Source organism: Phascolarctos cinereus, unplaced genomic scaffold, assembly GCF_003287225.1.
Source record: "Phascolarctos cinereus isolate Bilbo 61053 unplaced genomic scaffold, phaCin_HiC Scaffold_726;HRSCAF=1367, whole genome shotgun sequence".
In the NCBI taxonomy this organism is placed as follows: Eukaryota; Metazoa; Chordata; class Mammalia; order Diprotodontia; family Phascolarctidae; genus Phascolarctos; species Phascolarctos cinereus.
In genome coordinates, this window is record NW_027556098.1 from 285,697,129 (window position 1) to 285,713,416 (window position 16,288).

At 39.1% G+C, this 16,288-nt stretch overlaps 1 protein-coding gene across 1 annotated transcript in view; it reads right to left on the minus strand.

Moving 5' to 3' along the window:
• Positions 1–1,786: 1,786 nt before the first annotated feature.
• The window catches only part of MAML2 (mastermind like transcriptional coactivator 2), a 423,861-nt gene continuing 409,359 nt past the window's right edge, over positions 1,787–16,288 (minus strand). Inside the window, exons 4-5 of the mRNA XM_021000553.2 lie at positions 9,997–10,108; positions 1,787–5,494 (exon numbers count right to left, since the gene is read on the minus strand). Coding sequence (XP_020856212.1) covers positions 4,506–5,494; positions 9,997–10,108 — 1,101 coding nt within the window. The 3' untranslated portion in view covers positions 1,787–4,505. The remainder of the gene's footprint in view (positions 5,495–9,996; positions 10,109–16,288) is intronic.

Here is a 16,288-nt window from a genome sequence, read left to right on the forward strand (position 1 = left end):
GATGATAGACAGGGAAGAATCAAGGATGTTACAACATGAGATAAGGAGGTAGGTGAACAGTGTAAGAAATAGTGAAGCCAGTAGGAAATTCATGGAAAAAGAGAATAAACTTAGTTTGTTGCATGTTGAGTTTGAGATGCTGCTGAGATATCCAGGTAAAGATGACTTGTAGGCTGCTGAAAATGATGGTCTCATAAGATCAACTGGCACAAAAGAAAGACTGAGCTAGAAACAGAGATTTGGGAGTCATCTATATAGAGGTGGCAGTTAGAATTATGGAAGGAAAGGAGATTCTAAGGAAGAAGGAGAAGAGAGGGCCAAAGATAAATGGAGAACGTTTTACTTATATGGGTGCAGAAGAAGACAACAAGCTTCATCTATAAAATGCGAGAGGTGTATGAGATGATCTCAAAGATTTGTTACAGATCTGATATTCTATGATTCCATGATTCTACAGTAGAAAGAGTGGACAGAATTGCTTCCTTGTTTCTTTTACCCCCACCTCCCACCTCCCTCCCACCCTCATTCCATCCCACCAATCAATTTCCCTCATTGCCCTTCTCAGGCTACCTGAAGCAATGTGTCATAGGGAAAAAAGTCAAGATATGGAGTCCAAAGACCTAGGTTAAGAGTCTCACCTCTGGCATTAGTTGTGTGACCTTGGACAAATCACTTAACTTTCCTGGGCCTCTGTTACCACACCTATAAAATGAGGGGATTGAACTACCCAGTCTCTGAGATCCCTTTCAGTTCTACATACATGATTCTTTGATCCTTACTCTATACACCAACCCAAGGACTATAGTTATTCATGAAATATATTTCTTGTCCTTAGTTCACAAAGCTAGAATTGAACAAACCCTGTAGAGCAGGCTAGGAAAAGTCCTATAATGCCATATCATTGGAGTTTCTGAGCTTATGTGCTGGAGCAGGGGAGAGTCCTGAACTGGACAGTCAGAAATCCTGTCTTTGACAGACCCTCACCTCTTAAGATTGGGTAATAATATTTACACTGCCTACCTCATAGAATTGTTATTAGGAAAATGCTTTGAAACTAAAAAGCTGCTATATAAATATGAGATAATGTCACTACTAGTAAAGGCCACACACACAATAAGCACTTAACGAATAGTGAATGAATAAACTTTGTACCTCTAGAAGCCACCATTTCACTTGCAGGAAACTAAAAGAAGTTTCCTAGAGAACTGATCGACTACTGGACACTCCTTCCTGTGTCCAGGGGGAAGATGTCCAGGAGATGGGGAAGTTAAGCCTGGAAAAGATAAGACTCAGGCAGGATATAATGGTTTACTCCAAGGGGAAGGAGGTTTAGATTTGTTCTGCTTTGCACTAGAAGGTGGAGCTTGGATCAATGGATAGAAGTTACAAAGAGGAGATTTTATGTTGCATATTAAAAAAAAATTCCTAATAGAACTATCCACAAGTGGAATGGGCTGCTTTGGCTAGTAGTGCATTTCCCCTTATTTGAGGCCTTTATACAGAAGCTGGATGACCATTTTCTGGGTATGCTGAAATGGAGAGTCTAGTTTGGATATCATTTGGACTAGATGGCCACCATGGGTCCTTCTAACTGAAAAGCTATGATTTGGGGAATTTATTGGTGTGAAGAAAAATTTGATTACATGAAAAAAGACATTTTTTAAAAACTAATTTTTTTTCTTAAACACATGGAATTACACACAATACAAAATAATTGTTTACATAGTGAAATCTTTACAATAATGGGTATATGTCATGATACACAGATGCAAGCAATATTAGTGCATTCATTTATAATATAGACTTTTATTTTTCCTTGTCATTGGGTTTAAAACAAAGTATAGAAGAAACTGCTGAAATTACCCTTTAGACCTTTAATCTTTTTTAAAGAAAAGTTAATTCTGTCTCCTATATAATATGTCAGAAAGATCAACAATGCCATCAATTCAATAGTTTGGTATTTCTTTCAAAGGGAAATTGTATTCCAGCAGCTCTTAAATCATAAATTCCAAAGTTGTGGTTATATCACATCTATTATATTTTCCTTATTGTCTCAACTTTCAGGAAAATCCTATTATTGTTGGGAGTAGGATGCGAGCAAAGAGGGAATATAGGAGCCATCATTTTCCTCATCATTTTCCTGCCTTTTAATGAGTAGCTGAATAAATAGACATGAATGATGAAATTCACATTAAGAAAGAAGCAATTCCAAATACTCTGATTGGCTTACTCTGCTTAATTTTGAGAGCTACTGCAAAGCATACTACTTGTTAGGGTAAAAATATAAGCTGAATCAAAGATGTACAACTGCTGAGTGCTAACTGGTATATACAGTAACACGGAGAAGGCAGAAAACATAAGTGTTTATGTACAGTTGTTTTTCCTTTCCATTTGCTTGGAGAAAACACTGCTTTACAGAATGGAACAGCAGAGAGCAGACCACGTGCAGTGAGGACCAATACAGTACACACAGTGTAACAAAATAAAAATACAAGAACTATGGGTTCAAAAAATAATATGACTGCAGAAAGAAAAAAAAAGGCTTGAAACCCGGAATGCTTTTTATGGAGGTTTCATAATGTATATTTATCTGAAAGCCTGTTAGTCATTTTTTTAAATTCCCAGTTGGCCACCTGTAGTTTAGGCGTGGAGCAAAAAATAAACCATTGTATTATACAAAAACTTTGTATATTAGCATACAAAAGGTAACAATTTACTTTTTGTATAAAATATAACTTTCTGATAGTATATTTATTTCACATATGTATAAATATAACCCAAAGAATATGTTTTTAATTATTTCTACCAAAATATTTTTTTACAAAAGTTTACAAAACAAATAATTTCTTTATATTTACAAGCCAACACTGAGAAGATCCTGGGCCAGTGGTATGGATGTTTCCTGACAGAAGGTGGGACAGTGCATTTAGTTATGTTAAAGAATGACGGGTGAGTTTTAAGAGATCATAAAAATTGCTTTGTTTGTTGTTATTTTTAGAGAATTGATATTTTCAACTTTGGGCATAGAAGGCATGACCAAAAGGTGTGATTACTTAGGTATAGGACTGAAAGGGCAGAAAAAACAATTATGCCATTTGCAATAAGATCAATCCAATTCACCAGAAGAATTGTGGGTAGGTTAAATAGGCTAATTGCTCACCCAAGGTCACTCATTCATTCAAGTGGGCACCACTGAAAGGAGAAAACTAGATTCTGAATCCTGGCTTATGGAGGTTGTATTTAGCCTTAAAATGCTTCCCTCTTTATATTAAGTGATGAGTCAAAGACTTAAAATATGAATTTCCATGACACAGGATAGATACATTTTAGCTGTTCATCAAAGGCAATTTAATGTCCCTTACTTTCCCAGTTTAGGTTCCTCCCAGGGCGTTCTGTCTCTTTTTTGCCATCAGAGAAGACAGTATAGAATTTAAGCTTTGGTGAGCAGTCCCAACCTTCCTGGACTTAGAAATCTATGTTTTGTCAGCTCAGGAAATAGGGTGGGTTTCAATTTCAATCATCTTCAGAACTGACCAGAGAGAACTTTCACAACAAACCCTCTACCCCCTCCCCACCCCCATTACAGTTGTAAGCCAAATAAATCCCTTTTATGACAATGCCCAGCTGGACATTTTTCGAACATTGTGGTGCGTGAATGATTCAAAAAAGAGTAAACTCTAATGCATACAGACAGGCATGCAGCAACTTTTGATCCAGGTCTTGGTTGCATATAAAACTTGGGAATGGACTGGGGAATCAGTTGTGGATTCAGTCAAAAGAGCAAAGGTTCTTCCCCTGCCCCCCAGAGGCTGCACAACTCCAACTCCTGGTTTCAACATGAGGAACAGTACCCTTGGTTGTTTGTTCCACCCAAGAGTGGCATATGGCAGCACAAGGTGGGTGGGGAGAAGCATATAGCCTGCTGGACTCACTCCAGGCCCTTGCTTACTCAGGTCAATTTTCTTACATTCCAAACGGATCTTGTAGTTTTCTCCACAGAAGCTCTGGGTGGTTTAAAATAATAAACCAGAGATAAAGCTAAAACAGCACAAAGAGGGATCAAGTGTGAGAGAGAATCTCTTGCTCTGTGCTCCATTTGGAGTCAGTTCCCCTGCATCACATGAGGCTTAAGTGATTTACAAATTCCCATCAATTTTCTTTCAGGGAGGAAGGGAAGAAAGAGGTTTTGTGGCCCATTTTACCCAAGAAAAATATACATCGACATCACAGTTCCATTTGAATGAATTGGATATCCTATCCTATAATTCAGAGCTATGAAAGTCATCTCATACTTTACTTCCGTCAAGTTTACTATTTGGGGAAATTTTTTTGTACCAACATTCTCAATACAGCAATCACTCTTTTGTTTCCCAATGTTAAGCCACGGTATCTACACAGTCCCACTAAAAGGAAAAACTAAAAATCAATAGCTCAATCTTTACAGAGTCCATATAAAATACTGCCTTTTAGTGCTTGGAGTCTGCAGTTCCCATCTCTTCTTGCCTTCATGAGTTGCTGCCCAAGATTTCATCAAGATTGATGTCTTTCATCCAGTCATCATTGCCAGGCTCGGTTTTCAGTAAGGAATCTATGAAGTCGGAGTCACTATTCAGTGCTGGTCCCATGTTATCAGTCTGTTGGGTGAGAAAGTCAAAAGCTAAGTCACTGCCGTGGTCAGTCCCTTGGAAGGCCCTGGAACTTTGGTTTGTAGCAGGAAAGCTGTTGGAGGGCAGGGACGGTGCCTGAGTTATGCCTGTCCCGGTCTGATTCAACCCAGTTCCTGACAAAGTCTGTGTGCTTAGCTGATTTGGTCTGAGAGTCAGACCTCTGAGTGACCCAAGAGTTTGTCCATTTAATGGCTGGCTCGTTTGATTGATGGGTCTCATTTGCACTGCTGGTGTCAGCTGGCTTGGTGGAGCCACAGCACGCTGGGAAAATTGCTGGTTCCCCACTGCACGCTGCAAAGACTGATTGGAAGTGTATGCTGCTGCAGGGAAACGCATTCCTGTTGGCTTCAGGGTCTCTTGCTGCTTGGCTGAGGCTTCTGGAGAGGCCCAGGTTGGTGCTGTTGTGCTGGAAGTTATCATGACATTCGGTGGTCTCTGGGCTGGGATGCTCGTGATGCCGGGGTTTAAGTTTGATCTCACTTGTTGGGAACTGACGATGGAGCCAGACCCAAAAGTGCTCACGCTATTGTTATTCCCAGGCCCAAGGGTGGAGGGCCGCAGCAACATGGGATTATTTTGACTGGTAATCATTTGGTTAGTATTTCTGTGCTGGATCATTTGAGTCATTCCTGAAGTGATGCTGTATGTACCAGGTTGGTTGCAAGGCAGGTTTCCATATATCCCAATGTTGCGGACAGCTGGTAAAGAAGGCATTCTTGTTCCTTGGGAAGTGGACAGGAGGTTGGAAGTTTGGGTCAAAATGCTGTGCGTGGAAACAGGGTTTGCCAAAGCATGGTTAGAGTTTAAACTCACTGTTGCTGAGCCTCCTAAGAAAAGAAAGAGAATTGAATTAGTACACATACTGGGTCTGTGATATTTTCATGTGCCATGAAAAATATAATTCTGACGTTATATAGAAAGAAATGTAATAACTAAAAATACTGACTGGTGTTTATACAACATGCTAACATTTGCAAAGAGTTTTACATTGATTACCTTATTTGGATTTCACAACAATCCTCTGAGGTAGGTACAGGTATGAGCAGCCCTATTTTATAAATGAGGAAACCAAGGTTCAGAGATGTTAAGGGTTTTGCTTGTGCTCTCATAGCTAGGAAGTGTCAGAGGTGGGGATTTGAACCCAGGCCTATCTATATCTATATTCATTATCTCATTTAGTCTAACAAAACTGTAAAGTTAGTAGCTACAGGTATTATTATCCTCATTTTACAGAGGAGGAAGTGACTTGCCCCTGGTCACATAGTCAATGAATATTGGAGGTGTGTGATTCAAACCCAGGTCTTCATGACTCCAAGTTCAGTGCTCTTTCCCTCATACCATTCTGCTTTATATGAACCTTAACTTTCTTCTTTTATATATATTTTTTTCTTTGTGAGGCAATTTGGGTTAAGTGACTTGCCCAGAGTCACACAGCTAGTGAGTGTTATGTGTCTGAGGCTGGATTTGAACTCAGGTCCTCCTGACTCCAGGGCTGGTGGTCTATCCACTGTGCCACCTAGCTGCCCCCTGTTATTTACTTTCTTATAGTTGAGTCTGGACTCCTCAGGTAGATTGCTAAGGTCAGAAACTGTTTCTTATACTTCTTTGTATGCCTTCCAGTGCACATTACAGGTACTCAACAAATACTAGTTGGTTTTGGTTTTTTGTTTGTTTGTTTTTGGTGATCATGAGGACAAACTGAAGCAAATCCATCACTATTACAGCAAATCAATTCAAAGTATATGCCCTACTAATGGTGGCTCAGTGACACTATCTTTACATACTAACAATATAGCCATTTTTAAAATAATTAATCAAGCCATCAATCAATAAACATTTATTAAGTGCCTAACTGTGCTAAGTGCAAGGGATACAAAAAGAGGCAAAAGACAGTCCCTGCCCTCGAGGAGCTTAAAATCTAAGAGGGAGAAGCATATAAACAAATATATACAAAGCAAGTTATATACAGGATACAGGATAAATAAGAAATAATTAAAGGCACTGGAATTAAGAGTGGATAGGGAAGGCTTCCCGGAGAAGGTGGGACTTTAGTTGGGACTTAAAGGTGAGGGAGGTCAATAGTTGGAGCGAAGGAGGGAGAATGTTCCAGGCATCAGGGACAACCAGAGAGAATGCCTGGAGCTAAGAGATGGAGTGTCCTGTTCATGGAACAGCCAAGAGGCCAGTGTTATTGGATTGAAGAATATATATTGAGGGAGTAAGGTAAAAGAAGATTGGAAATGTTCAAGGGGACTAGGTTATGAAGGGCTTTGAATACATAGGGAAGGTTTTATGGGGGAACTAAAAAACAAGAGAAGAAACCTCATGAAGCAGTCTAATTCAATCTCTTCTCTAGGCAGGATTGTACTTTAAACCATCTGCCCTAATAAGATAAAGGGTAGAATCTTCAAAGTTGGCATAACTAGAATTCTCAAAGTGAAATGGATGTAATAATCACTTTAGAGAGAGTAAAGAAAGAAGCCATGTAAAAGACATGGAGGCTACAAACATGAACTCAAGTTTACAGCAAAGTATTTCATCCCATATCTTAACAGAAGCCATCTAACCGTGTTATTTCCCTCTGTATCATCTATTTCTAAAGGCTACCTATCAATGGTCATTATCCTTTGACCATGGAAACTCATCAAATGGCTGAAAATGGAAAATGGTCCTCAATCTTGGGATGGAGGGTCTCTCCATTTTTGCAGCAATGATGATAAAGTTGTCGAAAAGGAGGCAGAGTGTGCAAAAATTCACAGACATTCATCTGAGTGGAGGTGTTCAATATTGATCTTTGTTTCACATTCAGTAAGTGAATTGACACACTGATGTGAGGAACTGGGCTGAATCCACATGGACATTCTTGTGACAAATGAAACCAAAATAAACACAACGAAGGTATAGTGGGATAGAAGACAGCTTGTACTTGTTCCTTAGAGAAATGAATAAAGCACTTTGTGGAATTGATTTTTTCAAAAATTTATTGAATGTCCTTGATGACTCCCAGATTTCAGTCAGCAAAAGGAAGTTAGGAAGGAGGAACAGTTCAACTCAATTCAACAAACATTTATTGAGTGCCTACTATATGCAAGCCACTGTATTAGATGGTGGGAATTAAAAAAAAAAAGGCAAAATAGAACAACCCGTGCTTCCAAGGAGTCTGTATTCTGCAGCTTATGGTAGAAAAAAATGGGTTCAGATTTGAAAGTTTGGAAACTTAGGAACTCTGGGAAGAAGCCTGGCCTTAAGCCGGGAGATCTGGATTCCCATCCCATCTTTGCTGTTTACTAGCCATGTGAAGTGGGAAAGGCCATTTAACTTTTCTGGGCATCATTTTCTTCCTTTGTAAGGCAGAGATTAGAGCTCAGGGGAAATACTGCTGTCAGATATGTCCATTTTTGAGTCAGCTACATAGAGATGATCATTGAACCCTGGAGACTAGATGATATTTTCAAAGGAGTGAGAGGAAGAACTGAGGACAGAGCCTTGTAAGAAACCCACATTTGGGAGTGGGAGAAATGAGTTTAATCAGTAAAGATTTAGAAGACAGGAAGAACCAAGAGAAAATGGTATCATGGAAATCAGGGAAGCAGAGAGCCTCAAGAAGGATGTCAAATACTCTGAGAAGGTCAAGGAAGAAATCAGAAATTAGAAAAGGCTACTAGATTGCAATTTAGTTGGCATTAGTGATTTTTGAGACAGTGGCAGAATTAGAAACTAAACTGTGGGTAGTGAGAACAGATGGTGGGATATACCCTGGCACAAAACTTCAAGTGTTTATACAGATGACTCTTGGGTCAGTATATGCAGCTCATTCTGTCTCCTGAGCACCAATTATCATCAACTGTCCTTTAGCATTTTAAACTTAACACTTCCAAAAATGAACCCTTTTATTTTCTATTATAACCTATAGAATGTAAATTCCTTAGGAATAGGGATTATTTTAGTCTTTCTTTTTATCCCAGCGTCTAGTACAGTGGTTTACACATAGTACTCATTTAATATGTTTGTTGTATTGAGTTGAACTTCCTGACTTCTTTCCTTTTGTTGACTGGAATGTGGGAATCATCTTTAACTTTTTTCTCTTTTTTCATCTCTTGCATCCAAATGGTTGCGAAGATCTATTGAATTTACTTTCTTAACATTGCTTATATTTACCCCATTCTCTCCACATACACTGCCACCAGCCTTGGTTAGGCCCTCTCCATCTCTCACCTAGCCTAATGTATTTGTCTTCTAACTAGCATTCCCGTATTATATTATATGTTGTTACCTCTCCTCCCTACCTCTCATTATGTTGCAAGTTCTTTGAAGGCAAGGGTTTTGTCATTTTTCATTCTTTTGTATTCCTGTTGCCTAACATTGTACCTGTGTATAGTGGGGAGCTTGAATTAAATTGGACCAGTGACCTCATCTGTCTCATCAAATGAAATATACACAAAGATCATAGTTCTATCTTTGGGTTAAAGTAAACAAATCTCAAAGGGAGGAATGAGTAGATGCTATTCTCATAGTCAGAAACGGGGCAGGACAACTGGGTATCCCCAAGGATGTTTAGAAAAACCAGGGCCAAGTTGTTTTTTATTATTATTATTATTATTATTTTGGCAAGCCAATGGAGTTAAGTGACTTGCCCAGGGTCACACAGCTAGTAAGCGTTATGTGTCTGAGGCTGGATTTGAACTCAGGTCCTCCTCAAGTTTTTTAAATGAGAACATTTCATGGAAATGCAACAACTTTTTCCAACCCTGGATTACATATATGGGACAGAATATATAGTTAAGTATAGAACAAATGAACAAGGAAGTTAGGAGATGGGATTTTCTAAAGCACCCTAGCGTGTATATCAACCATTCAAAAAATTCTTGCTGAATTAAATTAAATGGAATCAAGGTTTCAGGAGAATACAGGAGAGTTGAGACAAGAAGAATAAGTATGAAGGATCAACAATAGATAAAAAAAACCTAAGTGTCAGTAACTGGACTTTGGTAGAGTCAGTGACATGATGGATAGAACTAGACTTGGATTCAGAGATACAAGTTCAAATCCTGCCTCAGTAAGTGATCCTGAGGGAGTCAGGTAACCCTAGAAATCCCCCTAGGACTTATTTACTAAATCATAGATGGGTCATCAAGTAGGTTGCAGGAGTTCCCCTTGCAGAGGAAAGCATAAATATGTCCTTCTAAGGAGGAAAATTGGAAGGCAGCAGAATATTCTGATGATGAGACAATTAATACTTCAAAGGAAAAAATAAAGCATGAAACACCCCCAAATTGCATTTTTTTCCTTTTCACAATAATGAATTTGACTTAATTTCATATCCACTTACCAGAATACTGGCTTGTTGGTTGCATGTTGACCATATTTCTTCTTTGGTCTTTATAATCAGGGGGTGGCCTTGTCAAGTGTCTGTTTATCTGATCTTGTGGAGCAATTTTCTCCTAAGAAAATGAAATAATATCAATAAATAAGTTAGCAATTTATGCGGCTTTCTTCTTTAACTAGTGGGATCATGTGATCACAAAGATATAAAAATAATTTCAAATCACTAATTTAATAAGCTGGGCCCAAAGCTGTAGTCTTTTTAAAAAATTTTATTTTATTAATTTATTTTGATTTATCAACAATCACTTCCATATGCTTTTGAGTTTAAAATTTTTCTCCCCCTTCCTCCCCACCAACCTCCCCAAGGTGGTGTACAATCTGATATAGGCTATACATTTACATTCCAATTAAACATATCTTCACATTAGTGAAGTAAAAATTAAAAACAATAGGAGGAACCATCAGAAAGAGGAAACAAACCTCAACAGAAGGGAAAAAAAAGATAGCAATTCAACTTCCATAGTTCTTTCTTTAGATGTGGATGGCATTTTCTATCACAAGGCCTCTGGAGATGTCTTAGATCCTTGTATTGCTGAGAAGGGTTAAGTTTATCAATATTAGTCATCGCACGATGTGGCTGTTATTGTGTACAATGTTCTCTTGGTTCTGCTCACTTCACTCAGCATCAGACCACACAAATCTTTCCAGGTTTTTCTGAAGTCAGCCTGTTCATCATTTCTTATAGCAAAAATAGTATTCCATTACATTCATATACCACAACTTGCTCAGCCATTCCCCAATTGATGGGCATCCTCTCAATTTCCAATTCTTTGCCACCACAAAAAGAGCTGCTATGAATATTTTTGTACATGTGGGTCCTTTTCCCATTTGTATGATCTCTTTGGGATATAGCCCTAGAAGTGCTATTGCTGGGTCAAAGGGTATGCACATTTTTATAGCCCTTTGGGCATAGTTCCAAATTGTTCTCCAAAATGGTTGGATCATTTCACAACTCCACCAACAATGCATTAGTGTTCCAATTTTCCCACATCTCCAACATTTATCATTTTCCTGTTTTGACATGTTGGCTAATCTGATAGGTGTGATATGGTACCTCAGAGTTGTTTTGATTTGCATTTCTCTAATCAATAATGATTTAGAGCATTTTTTTCATATGACTATAGATGGTTTTAATTTCTTCATCTGAGAACTGTCTGTTCATATCCCCAAAGTTGTAGTCTTAATTGAGATAAGATTCCACTTCATTTCAGTGGGCTTCCAGTAAGGACACACAAGTTCTACTTCTTTGTAATCATTAGCATTGCTGTTCTTTTCCAGGTTATTCTTCATAGCTGCTTTATCTTGGATTTTTTTTGTGAACTGCTTAGCACAATGCCTGGCACATAGTGGATACTTAATAAATATACATTTCCTTTCTTCCTTCCTTTAGCTGTGTGATCATAAGTGAATTAATTTTATGGTGTTGGCTTTGGCCATATCATTAACCTGCCCCACTATCAATAACCATTTGGAAGGTATTCTGCTATCTTTTAAAAGGGAATCTGTGGTCTGGTTACCAAGGATTCAGTCAAAGGGCTGCCCTTGAGGACCTACCTGGCTATATGTAGCCTTGAGGCTGCAGATTCCCCACTCCTGGCTCTGGGCTAAAGTCACAGCCAGAATTCTGACCACAGGTCAGAAGCATTCGTCTACTTCAGTGTTTCCAAATGTCCAATTTACATAACAATAATGACAGTGTAAAGACAAATAGCTTTGAAAATCTGATCAACCCAATGAGGTACCACAACTCCAGGGTATCAGTGAAACATGCTATCCATCTCCTCACAGAGAAGTGATAGACTCAGAGTACAGAATGCGTAGATGTATTTTGGGACCTATTTAATTTATTTCACTTGACTATACATACTTGTTACAAGGGTTTTTTTTTTAAAGAGGGGAGGGAGGTGGGAAAGAAAGAAAATAGACTTTTAATTTAAAATTTAAGTAAAAATGTAAATTAAAAATAAAAAATAAAGTTTCCCTATGTAGAAGCAGATTGACACTCTCCAGCCCCCTAAGCCTTAAGCAAAAAGAGTAGAGGGCTTTTTTCAGCTACTACAGCCATAAAGAGCATACCCCAGTGAATGGTGGAGTAGAGAGAATGTAAGGTTTGGCATCAGAGAATCTGAGTTCAGATACTGACTCTACTATTTGTTGCCTACCTGATCTTGAGCAAATAATTTCCCCTCTGTAGCCTCCTTTATTCATTCGTAAAATGAAGGGTTGGAATAGAGGCCCTCCAGACTCCCTCCTAAACTGATAAAACCATGACTAGTGATAAGCATTTTGAATTCAGGAAGGCTGGTTTTTGGATGATGACAGCCCCTTGGTCATCCGTTCCCGGGCCCATGCTTGAAGCAGGATCCAACAAAGCTTGCACTCTATTGACAAAAGCTTTAATGACCCAGGACCATCTCTATCCCGTTGTGAAGTAATGGAGTAGGGCTATTATATCTTTGGATTTAGGAACATCCCCCCAACCCACTCCCATTTTTTTTTATAGGACTATTTAGAAAAGCAGTGTGGAATTTGGAATAGCAGATAGAAGTTCCGGTTTGGAGTCAGGACAACTTGGGCTCAAGGCCTGCCTCTGATTCATACCAGCTGTGTGACCCTGGGCAAGGCATTTAACTTCTCAGTGACTCAGGTAAAGCTCAAAGAATCTTAAGTTGCAGAATGGTTCCCTATCTGAATTAGCAGAAGGCATTTCCGCACTGGGAGCTCCCGGCACAGGCAAAATCACAGGTCCATGAAAGAAAAAAAGAATTAATTTGGCTAAACTAATGTATTTTAATAAGTGCTACGCCTATTCTTGTGTCATGCACATAAAGCTTCCTCAGAGGAAAGAAAAAGCAGAGGTAATTATACTCCTGGGAGAAATGCTCTACTAAAGAGTCTCAGATTTAGCCTAGCCAAACTGATTAAAACTGTTATAAAGCATATGCTAATAAAAGGTACCATCAGAGATCATTTCTTCCTTGGATTTGTTAAAACCACACCCAAATTCAGTAAATAGCCCCTAGATAAAGACAAATGTGAAACCCTTTTAAAGTCACGCAAAGAAGCTTCTTTCTTATTGATGTATTACAATTTAAAACATTGTCCTTTGCAATTAGAGCCCTGTGGGAGATAGGAAATTGCAGGGAAATGAACTCTTTTGTGGAAAATAGCCTGCCTTCGATTCTCTGCCATAATTAAAGTAATGGCATAGTGGAAAGAATATTAGATTTAGAACCAAATACCTTAGAAATTACCTTGTCCAACCTCCTCATTTTACAGATGAAGAAACTGAGGTCTATAAAAGTTAAGTGACTTGTTTAAGGTCACAATGATAGATAGATAGATAGATAGATAGATAGATAGACAGATAGATAGATAGATAGATAGATAGATGGATTGAACAACGGGGGAGGGGGAAGGGAAGAGAATTTATTATGCACTTATTAGGTACCAAGCGCTACAGACACCAATACCAGCAAAAAGAATGATAATCCCCGTGCTCAAGGAGTTTCTATTCTAATGGAGGAAGAGGATATATGAAGAGGAGTTGAAAAGTAGTAGGAGGGAGGCAACAATAAGATACCTATGCCAGGGCAAGGCTGCTAGCAAAGAGATGAAGTTTAGATAGCATGTGGCAGAGTCATGATTCAAACCCAGAGCCTCTGAACCCAGATCTAGCGCTTTATCTGAAGCACCAAATTGCCCTTTATAATATTTGTTTTTCTATGCTTCCCATGAAAATCTTACTCTAATGCAAGAAGGTGACTGAATTTTCAAAGGCAACACACAATCAAAAAGCATTTTAAAAGTGCTTACTATGTTCCAGGCATTGTGCTAAGTGCTGTGGATACAAAGAGAGGTAAAAAACCCCAATCCTTGCTCTCAAGAAGCTGATAGTTTGATGAGGGAGATGATATGTAAATAACTATGTACAAACAAGATCTATTCAGGATAAATTGGAGCTAATCTTCGAAGGTACTAACATTAAGGAAGGGTATGAAGAGCTTCTTGCAGAAAGTGGGGTTTTAATTGGCACTTGAAGAAAGCTAGGGAAGCCAGAAGTTGGAGAAGAGGAGGGGCAGAATTCCAGGCATGGGAGACAGCCAGTGAAAGTGCTTGGGGTTGAGAAAATGAATTTGAGGAATATCAAAGAGACCAGTGTCACTGGATGGCAGAGAACATGGGAGAGGTAGGTATAACACGGCTGGAAAGGTAGGAAGGGGCCAAGTTTTGAAGGGCTTTAAAAGACAAATTAAAGATTTTATATTTTACCCTGGAAATAGGGAGCCATGGAGTTTATTCAATAGAAGGGTGACAGTTAAACCTTTAGGAAAATCAGTTTGACAGCTGAATGGAAGATAATGAATGGAGTGGGTAGAGACTTGAGGCAGGGAGATCAACCAGAAAGTTATTACAATGGTGATGAAGGTGATGGAGACCTGAATCTGGGTGGTGGCAATGTCAGAGGAGAGAAGTAGGTGAATATGAGAGATCTTTCAAAAGTGAAATCAACAGGCTTTGGCAACTGATTGGATGGGGTGGAGGGGAGTGGGAAAGAGTGAGGAGTTGAAGATGACATATAAGTTACAAGCCTCAGTGGCTGAAAGAAGATGGTGCCCTCAACAGTAACAGAGAAGTTAGAAGTGGGTGGGGATTGGGGGGACAGATGAGTTCAGTTTTGGATAGGCTGAGTTCAAGATGTACAAAGTTATCCAGTTCAAGACGTCAAATAGGCAGTTGGAGATTAGAGACTGGAAGTCAGGAACGAGGTTAGGGCTAGATAAGTAGATGTGAGAATTGGCATAGATATGATCATTAAATCTGTGGAAGCTGATGAGACCAGCAAGTGAAGTAGCACATAGGGAGAAGGGAAGGGAAGAGGAGGGGAGGGGAGGGAGGGGGATATGTCTGGCGAGCAGCCTTATTTTTATTTGTGTATTACCACTTAAAACATCATACTTTGCCATTGGAGCTGAGTGAGAGGTAGGAAATTATAAGGATATAAGACTTCCATGGAAAATGTCCTGCCTTCAGGCTTTGGCAGGCCCAAAGGGAAAGGCCAAACAGACCCAGCAGCCTCACTGTAGAGCTCTTTAAGCAGAAGCTGGAGAATCACTTATTGGCAATGTTGGAGCAAGGATTCTTTTTTGGGCACGCGTTGACTAGATTCTGGCCCCTGAGTTGCCTTCCAACCCTGCAATGCTGGGATTCAGTAACTGTGTGTTTATCATCCAAGGACTGCCTGGGCTAAGTGCAGAGAGGCTTATAAGTAGCCCTGACCACCAGGAAAGGAATGGGTTTTGGCCACAGCAACTCATGAAGACCTCCAATCAAAGTGTGAAATAGCTCTGTGGATACAGCCACAAAAATGAAGTCATGGAACTTGCAAAGTACAAAAGTATGTAGCATAATATGGAAGCAAAGAGCCAAGGGGTCATTAAATCAAACCCTTTATTGTTATCATTCTTAAAATTAGTGGTAATGGGGGTGCTTTCAGTGAATTGCATTTTGCTTCTCTTCTTTCTTCTTTCTCTTTTTTAAGGGGTTCATTTTATGAAGTAGGAAGAAAATATAGCCAGGGCTTTCCCAGTTATGAGTTGCAGAAGAAATATCTTATATAGACAATGTAAAATGTTTTATTTTATTCTGCTCTGTTATGGATACCATACCCCTATTAGCTTGATATTATTACTTTTTTTTTTACCCTTTTCCTCTTGCTGTTAGACAGGAGGTCTGAAGCAGGGGCCAAAAGAAATGATATAATTTTAGTTTTCATTAATGAGGTAGAGTGGCCAGGACTAAGGAGGTACTAGAACTTCTTGTACTCTACCCTGGCCAGATTGGAACACTGGGGTCAGTTCTGGGTATCATGTGTTAGGAAGGACATTGATAAATTGGCGAGTATCCAGAAGAGGACAACCAGGATGGTGAAGGGCCTCAAGATCATGTCAGATATAATAATAGTAATAATAGTAATAATGTTAATGACCTAGACAGCCAGTTGCTATAGTGAACAAAGTGCTTGAGTTCAAATCTGGCCTAAGACACTTACTTAGCTGTGTGACCCTGGGCAAATCACTCAATCTCTGTTTGCCTCTGTTTCTTCCTCCATAAAATGGGAATAATAATAGCACCTACCTTTCAGGGTTGTTGTGAGGATCAAATGAGATAATAATTGTAATTGTGCCTGGTACATAGTATATGCTATATAAATGTTAACTATTATTATCCATTTT